This window comes from Ammodytes marinus (genome assembly GCF_949987685.1).
Source record: "Ammodytes marinus genome assembly, chromosome: 5".
In the NCBI taxonomy this organism is placed as follows: domain Eukaryota; kingdom Metazoa; phylum Chordata; class Actinopteri; order Uranoscopiformes; family Ammodytidae; genus Ammodytes; species Ammodytes marinus.
The window spans coordinates 5,817,245-5,833,706 of NC_137234.1; the positions used below are offsets into that span (position 1 = coordinate 5,817,245).

Here is a 16,462-nt window from a genome sequence, read left to right on the forward strand (position 1 = left end):
CCACGCTACTCAGCTGCCCCCCTGGTCCAGCTCCATGTTACTGTTTCAACTGTATATACTATCTATGGTTTCAACCTGCGACTGCTGCATCTCATGACTGCTGACGCCAAGCTAACATGCTAACTCTGTGTATGCTAACCTGCCAAGAAGGAGGACCAGGAAGTGAAAAAAGACAGCGGCGGGGTTTGCACGTAAAGTCAGTCTGTCTGGATTGGATTGGGTTTAGTTTAGTACTACTACGACTACCACAGCGTGTAGCAGTAGCTTCAAGCCTCACATGAGCCGTTTAGAGTAACAGTATAGCAGTCGAAAAGGGTTGCTTGTCGCGAGCCTGAAAAAAGGGGAGCAGTTGACGTTGCCTCCCCTTGTGTGCGTGTGTTTTTAAAACAAAAAAAACAAAAAACAAAAGATTGAAGATGGCGACCAGCTCGGAGCGCAGTCCTCCTCCGTTCCCCGACTCCGAGGACCAAGATGTGCTGGACTCCGAGGAAGTGAGAGGCCGAGACAGTGATGAAGAAGACGACGATAGTGGAGACGGCGGAGACCTCTTCACCAGCGCAGTATGTCAGACTGAAGTTAACGATAATCTCACGCGAGCTGATTCAGCTAACTGACATTAACGGCCAAAAAGGTTGCCAGCGAGCTAACTAAACGTCCACGAAAAAGCTAATTTTAGTTTACCCATTTTAAAGATGAAGTTTACTGAGCAACCTCTAGCTTGTTGTTTTGTTTATTCTTTGCGTAGAGGAAATAAGCGTCTGACGACTTGTAGCATTTACTCCCAAGTTTAATTATCAAAGCAAAGCAGCATCCGGGTTTTCATGTAAAAATTAGGTCTATTGACAAAGCTACCACCTACTGCTATTTTTTTTGGCTTTAAACTATTCGTGGTGACACAGTTTGCAAACGCCCACGGTGGAATTTGTTTCTTCCTGAAAACTTGCAATGTGGATACAACTGTCAGGTCGAGCAGGAGCCCAGATAACACAAAACAAAACTCATCTAACATAGCTCCTGTTTGAGTGATATTTAGCGGAATCGTTTTGATATTCCTTAAAATTGCACTCTTCCAAGTTTACATGCAATAACATCTGATTAGCAATTTGGGTTGTGCAGACTTTTTAGGCCATGCACACGTAGGGCAAGCAGCAGCAGTGTTAAATGTTAGCAATCTGCAGAGAGTGAGGTGTGTGTGGGTTGAGTGTAAGGGGTTGACATTATCCTTGGCGTGATTCTGTCGCTTATGTTAACGTGTGGTTTTTAAATCCACTCTCTCTTTCTTAGCTTTTCCCTTTTTTTTTGAATGAGGATTAAAATCTGGCTCGAGCAGCCTCCTGTCATGTGAGTGAGGCTGTGGTCACATGGTCAGAACCCGGATGTTTTCCCACAGTCAAAGTTCAGAGGAGAGAAGATTGGAAAGTTGCTGTCTTTGATTTTTTTTTCCTCGTTTTTTTTCTCGCTGGACTCGCTGCTGAATGGAAAAACATTAGTCAGCACCATATACTGTATATTAAAGTCAGCCAGTCAGCAGTTGTGGATGTTTGTTACATTTAACAGAGGCTGTAAGCTGAAGTCATGGGCTGAAGTAGGCTAGCTGGTGTTTGGAGATGGATCAGGCAGTGGTCTTTATTGGATTCACATGCTAATCTGGTCATTATGGTTCACTCCGGCCTGGTCTAGTGTACAGTTTGATTTGATATGATTCAATTTATTTAGAACATTTAAAAAAAAAACAAGCAAAAAGGTCAAACAGAAAAACAACAATGGCCTATTACAAAAATAGAAAACGTAATGCAGTCCTATATATTGTCACACTTGATCATTTGGATAACATGTCCAAAAAAGGAGTAGGGAGAAGTATACACTTTTTTCATTGTGTATTGCAATTCAAGGCAACAACACCCCAAACTACAGCCTTTATAAAATTACCTCATATAAAATACCTATAGAGTTGAGTAAACCTGTCATATAAAAGGTTTCAACAAAATCTGGACTATACAACGTGTAGGGAGTCTTGATTTATTGCAGGCCTGGTTTATAAAACTGCCGTAGTTTAACCTTGCAGCTGTCTTCTTCTCTGAGCACTTGTCTGCTCAAGCATTATGAAACAAAATTTTGTTATCGGAAACACCCAGTAGCCTTGCTTGAAGGACATGAACATTTTCTGTTCTTGGGTTCTCCACAGCAAAACAGCTTGCAAAATTGTCATCTGGTGTCTCGGCTCAGAAATCAAGTTGAACAATAACATGCAAATGAGTATAGAGGCAAACAGATGTCACTTATGCATCGAGAGGGAAGCATAAAATTACAGTCTAAAGTAGCTCACACTGTAACCAGCTTGTTTGTTACAACTAGTTTGATTCCCATAGCAGTAAAATCAGGAAATATCATGCCAATAATCATTAAACCCCCTATCAAATCCTAATGTGGTTGACATTACTATAGATGAGTTTGTGTTTTATAATGGTAAGAATACATCTGTTGGTATGTGAAGTCATACAAATGAATGCCAGAGTCTTGGATTATGCTGCAGGAACACATTTTATAGACATTTTTATTGTGTTAAGGTTTATGGTATGAGAGAATGTCTCCATCCCCTGTGCTAGAATGGGAGTACACCATTTTTATTAGGCTTTGTTTTTGATTGTAAAAAAAAAAAAAGATGATAAACTATTGTGCTGACAGTCACACACAAAAAGGATTAGCTAAAAAAACTTCGATTCGATTGACATAAAATGTATCCCTCCCCAGGTATTCTGATAACGAGTCAGTCGTTTACTAATAATTGGTGTGTGCAGTTGCTTAGATATTAATATTAGTCTTTTCTCTGTTTAATATGATGGTATATTACATGTTTTGTAGTTTGGATATATATATTTTTAGACAAAATAAGCTGTTTTGTCTCATTTTGAGAAAGTTGAGTTGTCCTGAAATTTTTCTTGTTCTGCTGATTTTTAAAGGTGGAGTCAGCGATTCTGGATACCGCTGACAGCGACATGGACCCCACACCACTGCCACCTGTCAGTCAACCCATTGTTGACCTAATGACGCCTCCTGATGACATCATGGATTGTCCCCTATTTGAGCCCTATGTCACCAGCCCAACAGAAACCATTGCAGCGGCGATCGAAGTCGTCAGCGAACCCTCGGACGATTTTGTCGACCTTACGAACAACTTAATCGACTCTCCCGAGGAGGCGGCCGCTTTTACAGACGCGGTAGAAGAAGAAGAAGAAGAAGAAACCTCTGAAATCCCTTTGGATGAACCCACGGAGGAATTCGTCGACATAATGGGAAGTGAAACCGAAGTGCTCCAAGAGGAAGTCGTAGTGGCAGATGTTACGGTGGAAGCAGCGACAGTTAAAAGTGAAGTGACCAGTGATGATGTAACAGATCCACCTGGGGAACAGGAGGGAAGGGGAAGTGATGCAGAAGAGGAAGCAGCAGCAGGAGAAACTTCCACTGCAGCTCCAGTCATCGACCTCATTGAGGATTTGCCAGCCAGTAACACACAAGAGCCACTTGTAGATGATAAATCAACCAGTAACACACAAGAGCCACCTGTAGCTGACAAAACAGCCAGTGACGAACAACCGCCAGCTGTCACTGACACAATTGTTGACCCTTTGGTTGACTTCCTCAGTGACGAAGCTCCAGCCATTATTGCTGCTCCTACTCCTGCTGCTGCACCTGCTCCTGCCCCTAGAAAACCCAGCCGGGCAAGCATCGATTTGTTCGAAGACGACGGAAACGATTTGTTCACAGAACCGCTAAAGGCTAAATCTGCCAAACAGCCGCAGAAAAACCTCTTTGGCGAAGCGGACGAGGATCTGTTCGGTGAGCCGCTGGGCGCCACCGCAAAGAAAAGCGTGGTCAAAGAGCACAAGGAGAAACACGTCACCATCCGAGCCCCCGGGGATGGGATTGATATAGTGGGGCCCCTGCAGGACAGTTACCAGGCAGCACCCCCTGCTGCTGACATCTTCACAGAGGAGGCCCTCACCACAGCAGCGCCCAGCCTCACAAACACCAGCACAGTCAACTCCAAGACCAATGGAGTCCACTCGGAAGAGGAGAACGATTTGTTTGCTGGTAGGTGCACTGTTTTTTTTTTTTCTCATTATGCAACATTGTCAGGGTTATAGGATTTCATGCTCTAGTCTAAGCGGAGCCTTCGTGACAAAGGGAGTGTCCACATAAAGCCCTCTCGAGTGTTGATTCTCTATTTATAGTTCATTTTGACACTTGAGAACAGTTTCATTTAAACTCATGTGTGAGACAAATATTTTCAAAGTTAGCATTTTTATTGTAAAATATTTGGAAACACCATATGGTCATATTAGGAGACATAGATGTGATTTAGTTTTTTCCCCAGTGTTTATTTTATCGAGTTAAATTTGCCTTTATTAGATGGAGATGGAGGATATTAGAAATTTGCAGGAAATGAAGCGAGACAGATGGTGGATGAATCTCGAACACACGTAACCAGGGATTCATTTCACTGTCAGTGTTTTTTCTGTTCTTTTTTTCTTCTTCTTTTCTTTTTATACATAATGCACTAAGCAGTAAAACTCCCTTCAAGCCCAGTAAACAGACTTTAATGTGACAACCGTGGATGTTTAACTGATGTAAAACAGCGAGGAGATCATTAACCACAAAAACACAGCCGCAGTATTGATGCTGGACTGAAAGTGTATTTATTTAGTTAAAATGTGTAATATTTTCTGGCTGACAGGTCCAATAAAGGAGGCACTTAACCTGCTATTGTTCTGAGTTTATGAGCACTGGTCTACATGTAATTGAGCTGTATTAATCTGAAAGCAGAAAATACAACGTGTAGAATCATGTCGAGGTCAAAAGCTTTATTATCACACCCATATAGAAACCAGTTGCCCTTTGTCATTCAATTTAAAAAAGTAAAAAACTAAATAGCACACTACTAGAACACCTATCTGTATATTTAAAGCTGGGGTATGTGATTTCTGATTGGTCAAAGTTAACATGAGCTGTACACTTTGACCAATCAGAGCGAGGCTCCGATTCTCTGTTCTTACTGGCTGTTGGGACTGTCCATTCACTTTGGCACGACTTTGTTGGTGTAGTAGAGCATGTCAGGGAGGGACCATAGGGGAGGGACCAAAGAGAACAAGTGGAGCGGTTGAGTTATTTGGATTCGAATCTCTATCCCAACTGCCATTTTCTCCCCAAATCCTCCACCCCAGCTTTAACTAAGAGACATATTCTGCTACAGGTAATGTAAGGAGTTGAAGCAGGCTCATGGAGCGCTTCGCTTTGGTGCGCTTAACTGCTCCTGCCACATTAATGCAACGTCGCCACTTTGATTCCAGCTGGTGACCTTTGTTGCATGTCACACTGTCTCTCCCCACCCCAGGCTTCCTGTCATCCTCTTAGCTGTCAAACTATCCAAAAAACATGAACATTCCCCCAAAAATTGCAAAGAAAGTAGACTCATAATAAGGATTTAAAGTTACATAATGGATGCCCCTCTACACATTTCTATCCACATCTAACGACCTCTTGTCTATTGTCTTTTCTTTGTGTCTTTTCCTCTGCATCAGAAGCCACAGTGGAGCTTTCCCTGGACAGTCCGCAGCAGGACGAGAGGAAGAAGGATGTGACGGCCAAACCGTCTGTGTCCACCCCCTCTGCCCTGTCAGCAGCTGCTAGCCTGTCCATGCCTCAGTCTGCTGCCCTGGAGGAGGTAAACACTAATGTAATCCCACAGTGTAAATCCTTGTGTGACTACAACAAATAATGAGTGAACACTGTCATTAGTTTCTTCTTACCAAAAACTGAAACGAAAAAGGTTGTTTTTCCTAATCCTGCTGTAAAAAATGTTCAAGGTGCCTAGAGAAAGGAGATCATTGTGACTTGTCATTTTTCTGTTCAATGTTTGTTTCAGTTGGATGAAGAGGAGGAAGAAGAGCAGCAAGACAAGTTTGACATTGTTGTCTCTGTGAAAGACCCTGAAAAAATAGGTGAGGCTGATTTTATTTTTAACTTTTTGCAGTTATCATGGGTTGATTGCGATGAGCCTTTAGATTGCTTTGTGCAACTGTGAACATTATGCGAGCAAAGTTTAATCTGAGAAGTTCTGAATTTAATCAATTGAAATTTAAAAAAATAAAAAAAAAGACAAAGGAACTGAAACCTAATGGAAAGCCACATGCCGTTTGCCTCGAGTAATATTATGTAAGAATAAATATCAATTTATAATTTTTTACTCATTAGATGTCTTTTTATTTTCTTCAGGGGACGGGATGAACGCCTACATGGCCTACAAAGTGTCCACACAGGTAAAAACTTGATCTCCAATCTTGAAGCTCAGCATCTTGAATCCAGAGGAAGTTAGTCCAGTTACTCATCAGATATGTGCTAAGACAGGAAATACTGCTCAGTGTAGGAAAACACCCATGCACTGGTCATGCAAGCATCGGTTACATAAGGAATGCATAGTAGTAATAAAAAAAAAACTATGTAGGCCTGCTAGGTACATCAAATCAAGTTCCAATAAAAAATAAGAAAGTGACATTGAAACCCTGTGACCTGTGTTTCAGACGTCACTGCTCATGTTCCGCAACCAGAAGTTCACAGTGAGGCGACGCTTCAGCGACTTCCTCGGACTCTACGAGAAGCTCTCTGAAAAACATGGACCAAACGGCTACATCGTGCCTCCACCGCCAGAGAAGAGCATTCTGGGTAGGCTGACTGGCTTCAAGGGCTTCTCTCATACTGCCACTTTAAACTAATCTCCATCAGCTTTTTTGTGACACTTGCGATTTTTTTTTTCTTTTTTCCTCATGTATCTTATATGTTGTTTCGTAATGTATCTTTATCTTGTACAGCACTTTGGTCAACTGATGTTTTTTTTAAATGTGCTATAGTTGGTAGGGCGTCCCCCCCATGGGCCTCGGCCAGCAGCAGACCCGGGTTCGATTCCAGCCCGCGGTCGTTCTCTGCATGTCACTCCCCTCTCTGCCCCATTTCAACTCTGTCTCTACACTATCAATAAAAGCATAAAAATGCCAAAAAAAATATCTTAAAAATACTAACTTTTTTGCACAGGTATGACAAAGGTGAAGGTGGGAAAGGAAGATTCCTCATCTAATGACTTTGTTGAGAGAAGACGAGGCGCTTTGGAGAGGTAAATAACAGCTGTATTATGACAATTTAGACTCAAAAAGGCGTAAGTGTTAAGAGGAAACTCATGTTCTGTTATGTTATGTTTGTACCATTCTACAGGTATCTACAGAGGGTGGTCGATCACCCATCACTTCTCCAAGACCCCGACGTCAGAGAATTTCTGGAGAGAGAAGAAGTAAGTCTTTATTTGAGTTTGGAGAGACTTGGTGCCATTTTATAGAACAAACATTTTATTTTGTGTTTAGCCTGAGCCGCTGTGTATAGAGGCCAATCTTTGGTCTGAACTGGGCTTAATACTATACTTTTTTAATCTATAAAACCGTCTAACACACAACCTTGGCATATCATTTTTTTATTAAATTGTCTTGCATTCAAATAAGGGAACACTGTCAGTGGGATGTTTTGTATCTCCGCCCTTTATGTCTACCTGCTTTTGTTAAAGGAGCTGTAAGCGGAATGGTTCTTTTAGCTAACTTCCTGTCAGTTACTGCAGTTAGCAGTCCCCTCGCTCGTCCCTACGTCACCACATTAATGCACTGCGGTCTTCAAGCAGCAAGTTATCTAGCATCATCTCAGATCCATAAGTGTGATAAAACATGATAAAAACCATCAAAACAGACATGGGTAAGGATTTTTACCTGCTCCGCTATTGTAGGCGCATACACATTCACCCATCTGTTGCTCTGGCGTGCGCCGGCAGTGAGACCATGGAGTGTATATACTATATATGAGTGAAACGAGTGTCGGTTTGTAGCGTTCTCTCTTCTGATTGGATAAAAATTTCGGAATACTACAATAAGTTTATTTGCCGATTACATGCAAAGCAGCTGACTGAGAGATCGGCTTTATGAAATGCGCACATTATGTAAGTGATCACTGTATGAATAAAGAGCGATTTTACACTTATATTAACATAAATAAACCGCTTTCACCTTTAATCTGTAGTTTTTATTATATTGATTTTTGCTGCAGTCTGGTGGTAGCTCTATTGTAACATATGTGTGTTTTTTTTGTTCTTCAGTTGCCCAGAGCGACGAGCACCCAGGCTCTGAGCGGCGCCGGCTTCCTGAAAATGCTCAACAAAGCGACAGACTCCATCAGTAAAATGACCATCAAGATGAATGAGTCAGACGTGGTGAGTTCACTGCAACTGCTGCTTCTCCTCTCAACCCGGTTTGTAATCCTGAAAAGCTCTGACCAAGCAGATCATCTCTCTTATGAGGAAATCTTTGTTTCCCTGGAAAAAGCAGAACAATTCATACTCACAGTAAAAGCTTCTCTTTTTTTTTGCAGAGTGGATAAGTCTGTTAGATGGTTTGCTTATCTATAATGAATCATAATTTGTTCTGAAGAAATCTGCAAAGAAAAAAACAACAGCATTTTAATTTGTTCCTTTGTCATGAGCCTGTTTTTACGATGATAAAGCGACAGTAACTTTCTTTTGTAAATGGATCTGGTGGCTTTTAATTTAAACATTTTGTGGCCAGATTATTTCCTGTTGCTAATAGTGCAAGCTAACAACTATAGATAGCACAAAACACTGTAGATAGCTACACACAGCTCTCTAAATACTGAGGGTGAGGTAACCGCTGCACACGCTGATCTAAGACTCTGTTTGTCAAAAGTCTCTTGTATGAAGAAACTTGAGCTGTGACATTGAGTTCTTCTTGACCTGAGCTCAAAGTAACACACATACTGTCCATGCTTCCACTGAGGTCATTCCAATGTGCAAGTCAATGTTTGCTGCAGCTGAGTAAATGAAGGAAAAAAGGTGCAATACACTGCTCTGAATGTCCAGGATGTTTTTGAACTTAACTTAATTGCATACATGTTGGATTCTTCTAAATGTAGAAGGGCTGAATGTGTATTTAAATTTAATTTGATTTGTATGACTTGTATGTACACAAATATCATTTATGATATTTTATGTAACTGTAGTTGACTTGGTGTAATTCAAATGTAATGTTAACTTAACAATGTTTTTACATTGGGATTGAAACATTTAGAACACATTGGACCTCTATATTGGAGTAGTAATAAGTGTGTGTGTGTGTGTGTGTGTGTGTGTGTGTGTGTGTGTGTGTGTGTGTGTGCGTGTGTGTGTGTCTGCCTTTCTGCAGTGGTTTGAGGAGAAGCTACAGGAGGTGGAGTCTGCAGACCAGCAGTTCAGAAAGCTCCACGCGCTGGTGGAATCTCTGGTCATCCACAGGAAAGGTTAGTCGCCGCTCTTCCTACTACTAAAAAACATGTCTTCAATTAGGGTCCCGGGCTGATCATTTCAGATTCAGGCAAAGGATGAGTAGGATTTTAACATATTCGATCTCAAGAGGTCAGGCGTCTCCATCACTTCTTTCCCCATGACATGAGCAGAAACTTGACCAGCATCGAAATATCTTGAAGGATCCAATAAACACTTTTTGATCGATGACACAATCTAGGGCTGCAACTAACGATTATTTTGATAATCGATTAATCTTTCGATTATTTTCTCGATTAATCGATTGGTGGTTTGGTCCGTAAAATGTCAGAAAATGGTGAAAAATGTTGATACATTTTCCAAAGCCCATGTTGACGTCCTCAAATGTATTGTTATGTCCGTAACACACAGATATTTCACTTGACTGTCATAATAGGATTAAAGAAACCAGAAAATATTCACATTTGAGAAGCTGAAATCAGCGTATTTGGACATTTCTTATAATAAAAATTACTCTAAACGATTAATCGATTATCAAAATAGTTGGCGATTATTTTAATAATCGATTCGTCGATTAATCGTTGCAGCTCTAATACAATCAATCTTTTACTTTTATATATTGACAATATGTTTAAAGCGGCTACGAGTAACATTTAAATATCTTTTAAACAGCCTCATGTTTCCTCTGATAATCATAAATTACCTTTAACAGCAAACGAGGCCATCAGTGCAAAGAAAGACGTTTTTAAATAGTTTTTATTACTGCTTTTGGTCTGGTCGCACACCCAGTCCGATTTTCGGTTCGCTCGTGCAGGCCCTATGGTCACATATCCATATTGGTCGCAGATTTCAGTGTGGCGCAGCAACGTGATTTGAGAAGCCTATCCCTCCAGGTGAGGGAAGGGGAGCGGGAGCCTTGTTTGAGACAGTTATTTGTCGTCATAATGACTGATAAAGGGGCTGAACCATCAAAGAAAAAAAGAAAAAATTAAGAAAAGCTAAAAGGGAGAGTGATATAGGCTACGGGCGGGACGAGGGCGTTGCCAAGCAACGTGTATACAATTTCACGAGAGTGAAACTAGACTGCAGTGTTTACTCCTAAATGAATGAGCGGTTGGTACTAACACAAAGTTTGCTTTGCTTCACCATCATCAGATAACCATTATCTGAAATAGTCATTATTTACATCAACAACACAAACACATTACCTCATCGTGATCCATACTAACTGCCGTCTCTCGTTCATTCGCTTTCTGTGAGGACCTTACTATCTATGGTGAGGACACGTCTTTCAGCTCCGTGAGAGAGAGTAGTTAGGTGACACTGCTGCATCAAATTGCAATCAGGTGTGTGTGGCAGTGACTGGCATTAGTTGATGCAGTGTCAAAACCACTCTCACGGAGCCGAAAAGAGTCCTCACACTTTCAACACACGGACATGCACTATATTGCGCCCTTCTCAGTTCACACTCGCGCGCCTGGCACGCGCTAGAAAACAGCTTTGCGACAGCGGGCGTCGTAAAAATACTACCGCTTTTGTCCAAAGGGGACGCCAACGTGCCATCTTACTCGTAGTGGCTTTAAGCTAACTAAGTCTTATCAGCATGCTCCATCCTAATTATTATTTTTTACACAAAACCAAACCATGGTGAAAATAACAGATGATATTATATTTAGTTTGTCATGTTTTTTTGGTGTTTTCAAAACGTTAACATTTGACCTGCTTTTACCCAATTCAGAGTTGTCGTTAAACACGGCCAGTTTTGCCAAAAGCACGGCAATGCTGGGCAGCGCGGAGGACAACACAGCTCTGTCCCGAGCTCTCTCTCAGCTGGCAGAGGTGGAGGACAAGATGGAGCAGCTCCACCAGGACCAGGCCGCTAACGACACTTTCAGCTTTGCAGAAGTCATCGCAGATTACATCCGTCTGCTGGGAGCCGTCAGGGTACGTGGACAATCTATATTCTTAGGATGTCAACGTTTATACTGTGTAGTCAAGTATACATTCATAAGATAGTTTAATAAAACAAAAAACACCCACAGTGTTAAAGTAACACAAATCCTTTTTTTCTTTCAAGGTTAGGTGGAAACTTGAGGCCTAATATGAATTTAAAGTAGATACTGTCTGTAGAGTTTTGGAGTAGCTCTTAAGCAGTGAATTGTAGTCAGCCATTTTGATTTGAAGTCTAGGTAAGTTGTGGTGAAAACTTGTAAGGAAAAGTAAAAGTATAATTTGAAGTTTAAGGAAGAGAAGGACAGTTGTTCAGAATCGAAGCCTCGGCTACATGACTGAAGTAAATATCCAAACCTAAACCTGAAATGCCCCTCTCTGTGTGCGTCTGTGACCTGTAGGGGTCGTTTGACCACCGGATGAAGTCGTGGCAGCGTTGGCAAGACGCTCAGGCCGCGCTGCAGAAGAAGAGAGAGACCGAGGCCAAACTGCTCTGGGCCAACAAGCCTGACAAACTGCAGCTGGCCAAAGAGGAGATCGCTGAGGTACAACCACTGACTGTGTATAAGGATATAACCATAGATAGTATGGATATCACAGTGGAAATATACAATGTTTGAGTTATGATGAGCCACTTTAAAAGTCTTGATTTTTTTGTTATTTTAATTAGAAAACAGGAAGCAAAAGGAAACTAATTTCACCAGCCTGATTTCCTTCAGAACACAGTGAAGCAAATGTATTAGATATTAGCCATTGTCTGTTTAATGACGACCCATCACGACAAACTCATGCAAAATACGCTCTCTTACTTTGTCCCTGGCAAGAACGTATTTAAATATTGGATGTTTATTAAATATTGGTGATTAAAGCAGCCTTGTCAGACAGATTTAAGGCGTGCATCGCATTAAGCAAACATGTTTTTTTTTTTACTTGCAAGAAAAATTATAATTGTGTATCCCTTTCTATTTTATTGATCATATTTAGGCTCAATTGCAGCAAAAAAAAAAAAAAGGTTTTAAGGTTTTTTTCAAAATTTTGTCTCCTAAAGTAAAGACCACAAGACATTTGGTCAAAGGTTTGAGAAAGTGAATAGTGAAAATAATAAAATAATATCATAATTTTAAATTTTCATATTATTATATATTTTCAAATACATTTTTTACTTATTATTCAAAGAGACACAACTTTAACCGACGTAGAAACTCAACATGACTATTGTTTTTCTGAATGGGCTTCTGTATTAAGTGACATCAACGTTTCCTCTCTCCTTGATCACAGTGGGAGGCAAAGGTGACGCAGTACGAGAGAGAGTTTGAAAGAGTTTCTGCAACTGTGCGCAAGGAAGTGGTCCGCTTCGAGGTACGGATGTTTATCCATGATGCATTCACATCAGTTTAGTGGACGGTTGATTGTGTTTGTTGTTACTGATTGTTGTATATTCTTTTGATTTTAATCCCACAGAAAGAAAAGACGAAGAATTTCAAAAGACAGATAGTTAAGTACCTGGAGGGTCTTCTTCAGTCCCAGCATCAGGTGAGTGTCTCTCGTTCACTATCTCCACAATCAAATATCTTTCCAGTCAAACCAGTCGGTAAACATTCAGGCATTTAGCTGGTGAAAGCAGTGCAATGAGTTTGTTATAAACTATCAAAATGAAAAGTGACAATTGGGAAAAGAGTTGGAGAAGTGCGGAGGTGGTGTGTTGTAAAATGTTCCTGGATCTTTAAGGAGGATATTTTAGGAAAAGCAACAAAAAGAAACACATGAGCTGAAGAGCGATGTATAAATGAAAAAATATATATTAGGGCCACAAGTAAACATTCATTTCATTACTAAATAATCAAATTCCTAATTTGATTTCTTGCCCTGTCCATTAAACAGTCTAAAATCCCAAAATATTAATTTTAAATGATATAAAACAGAAAAGCAAATCTTACCTTTGAGATTAAATAGATCTTTGACATTTTTGCTTGATGTCAGACAAAGTTGTTAATAATGAATGCACACTTTTAACTCTCACATTAGTAATATCTTGCCTTAAGGTTAAATAATTCTGCTCATATTTATATGTATCTCTATCTTTTATAATAACTTGTCATTCTTAATGCAATCTATTTCTATCAAAACATTGTCTGTCTATTGAAAAAGTGATTGCTATCAAGGAAAGATGCCTACCGTATTTTCCGCACTATAAGCCGCACCGGACTATAAGCCGCAGGTGTTTTAATGTTTAATTACTATATGTAAGAGTTTGTGCACAGAGGGGATTGTCGGGAAAGAGATGGCTGCTTGAGGAAGCTCCCATTTATTAGCATTTCAACAAACAAGTTGCATATTTGCATAACTTATTCAAGTGTTACCATTTAGTGCAATAGTAGCTACAGAACATATACTGTGCTGTGTGATTATTATATTATTAGCCGCACCGTTATATAAGCCGCAGTGTCGAAAAATGTGGAAAAAGGCGCGGCTTATAGTCCGAAAATTACGGTAGATACTAGATTGATCCTGACACTGTTGTCTCCTCTCTTTTCTCTCCAGCTGATAAAATACTGGGAGGCTTTCTTACCGGAAGCAAAAGCAATCGCCTAATCCACGAGCACCAGCCTTTTGGGACGACAGAAAAAAACAGGCTGCCTTTTTCTTATACACTTTACCTCTTGCCTTTAAACCAAGGAAAAAAAAAATGTGTGCGTTGTAAAGGGAGATACAATCAACCCGTTTTTTTAATCACCTTTAACATATAGCTCTGTATTCTATTGTATTAATACTTGTATATTTTCATTTAACCTTCCACAAATATTTTCTTATTAGATGAAAAAGAGTTTGCATATACAAAGATATGAACACACGAAAGAAAATAATTAAAAAAACAAAAAACAAAAAAAAAAACACAAAAAAAAGAGGAAAAAAGTGTAGACGAACGATTCCGTTGATTTGACGTGAGAAGGGAAATGAAGCGAGTGCGTTTGTTCTCAGGAGTTTCTCCCTCACATCAGCAGTGGGTCATTGTTTACAGCGCGCCGCCTTCTCTCTCTCATCAGATGTTTCTGGGGACCCAGATGAAGAAAGTGGCCAAGAGTCTCACTCTCTTTCTCCTTTTTTTTTTAAAAACGATTTCAAAGGGATTAAAATACAGGTGCATCTAATTATTATTTTTTTTAATATAATCGAAAAGTCCATTCAAAAAGTGACAACTTTCATATATTCTAGGTTCATTAAGTGAAATATGTCAGTAAACAGGGTTAATACACAGCCCAGGCTCTGTAAACAGTGAAATATGTCAGTAAACAGGGTTAATACACAGCCCAGGCTCTGTAAACAGGGAAATATGTCAGGCCTTTCTTTTGTTTTAGATTTTGATGATTACGGCATGCAGCTCATGGAATAAACAATCAAGTATATTAAAATATTACATAAAACCAATCTAAAAAAATTGATAATGATTTATAATGTAGAAATGTCAACCTTCTGAAAAGTATGTTTTATCCTAGATTCACTTCACTGTGTGTAATGAATATAGAATATATGAAAGTTTCACATTTTGAATTAAACAGCAGAGAAAAAATGAACTTTTCATTGATATTGAAATGTTTTGAGGTGCACCTGTAGATACGAATTATGAGCACTTCCACCAGGTGGATAAAGTACTTCAGTACCAGCCAATTTTTTTTCTTTTCCTTTTTTTTTCTTCTTTCAAAAATAGACAAAAAACTATTGATGCTGATGGGATTGCGGGGCATTGAGAGGCATTAGATTTAGCACGGTCTGCAAGCTGCGGTCAAGGGGTTCTGCGTCGTAGGTCAAAAGCTTTGTGAGTTTCATGTTTTAGATTATGATTTTTCAATCATTGTGCAAACTTTACTCTGTATGTAACTACACATGTCTGTGCCTTTTTACGTCAGAACGGTGATTTTTTTTTTTTTGTTGGTATAATCCATTTTGGGAGGAAGTCGTATAGGCTATACAGTGGTGCAGAAGCTCTGTAACAGTTACTCCCTCTATGGCCATAAGGATTTGAGTGTCAATGTCGAGGTTAAAGAACAGTACTGGTGCTTTCACGTTAAAGCCCATTCACTACAAATGAACTGTTTTTGTTCCTCTCTATATCCTTGCTTAAAACTTTTGCTTTTAAACTTTCCATACGGTCTTTGGATTCACGGTTGTAGGAAAATCAACCTGCAGAGACTTGAAACAGGTATATGCTTACAGCGTGTGGTAATAATGCAGTATGGTTAGCGTCTGGTGACACTTTTATTAAGGCGTTACCAAGCAACAGTGACTAACTTTAAACAAATACAGTTAATGCTGACATGTCCACTGTGTGTGAAACTGTCTTCTCGAGCAAGTTTCAAGTCTCTGCAAGTAGATTTTCACGCTGTTGTTGTGAATGAAAAACCAGTAAGCAAAAAATGCTGACTGGTGGCGGTTGACAGTAAAATCAGTCAACATATTCATTATCTGTTCATCTGGCAATCATTTATTTTACTGATCCACAGCTGGTGGCAGTGACAGGCCAAGAGACGCAGCAATGTGCCAACAAAGGCAAAGAAGAAGACGATTGTTAGCTAGTGAATAATGTGGATTTGAAATTCCTACAAAAAAAAGCTCCGCAAATGTTTAAAGATACACAAGTTACGCACTTTGGTGAGAAACAGTGAATGTAAACAATGTTTGTTTACATGATAAATCCACACGTTTCCACTTCACAGTGATGGAACAGAAAAGAAGCAAATCCTCACATTTGAGAGCAAACTTTTTGACTAAATATCGAAATTGTTGGCGATTATTTCTGTTGATCAGCTAATCGTTGCAGCACTAAATAATGTTGTGTATGAATTTCTAGTAAATGGGCAACAAAAGGAATAAGAAAAAAAAAAACACTGGAATTGTCCTTTAAATTTTTTTTTTAAAAAAGCCAGTCTGAAAGCACCAGGACTTATAGACATGAGATTAATGTCGAATACTAAATGTGCTGATGTCATAGTGTGAAGCCTGGGTCGGCAGTTTGACCTTCAAACAGTAACGAGCCTTGTGTCGCGGCTTTACGTGGCAGGGCCGGTCGTCTTTTGATTACAGCTTTAATTTCACATTTTGCACACACTTTAAATTGAAGCCGTGTAGCGACGAGCTACACCGTATCATGTGTTT

The 16,462-nt window shown here is 39.8% G+C and overlaps 1 protein-coding gene across 1 annotated transcript; it reads left to right on the plus strand.

The window, feature by feature from the left end:
- The first annotated feature begins 8 nt into the window (after nucleotides 1–8).
- Nucleotides 9–16,212, plus strand: snx1a (sorting nexin 1a). The gene is made up of 15 exons (XM_080028217.1): nucleotides 9–560; nucleotides 2,961–4,092; nucleotides 5,580–5,722; nucleotides 5,924–5,999; nucleotides 6,274–6,317; nucleotides 6,579–6,720; nucleotides 7,087–7,165; nucleotides 7,264–7,339; nucleotides 8,186–8,299; nucleotides 9,285–9,378; nucleotides 11,100–11,305; nucleotides 11,713–11,856; nucleotides 12,590–12,670; nucleotides 12,773–12,844; nucleotides 13,853–16,212. The coding sequence occupies exons 1-15, from the start codon at nucleotides 417–419 to the stop codon at nucleotides 13,901–13,903; spliced, it is 2,598 nt and encodes an 865-aa protein (XP_079884343.1). The 5' UTR covers nucleotides 9–416; the 3' UTR covers nucleotides 13,904–16,212.
- Nucleotides 16,213–16,462: the final 250 nt, after the last annotated feature.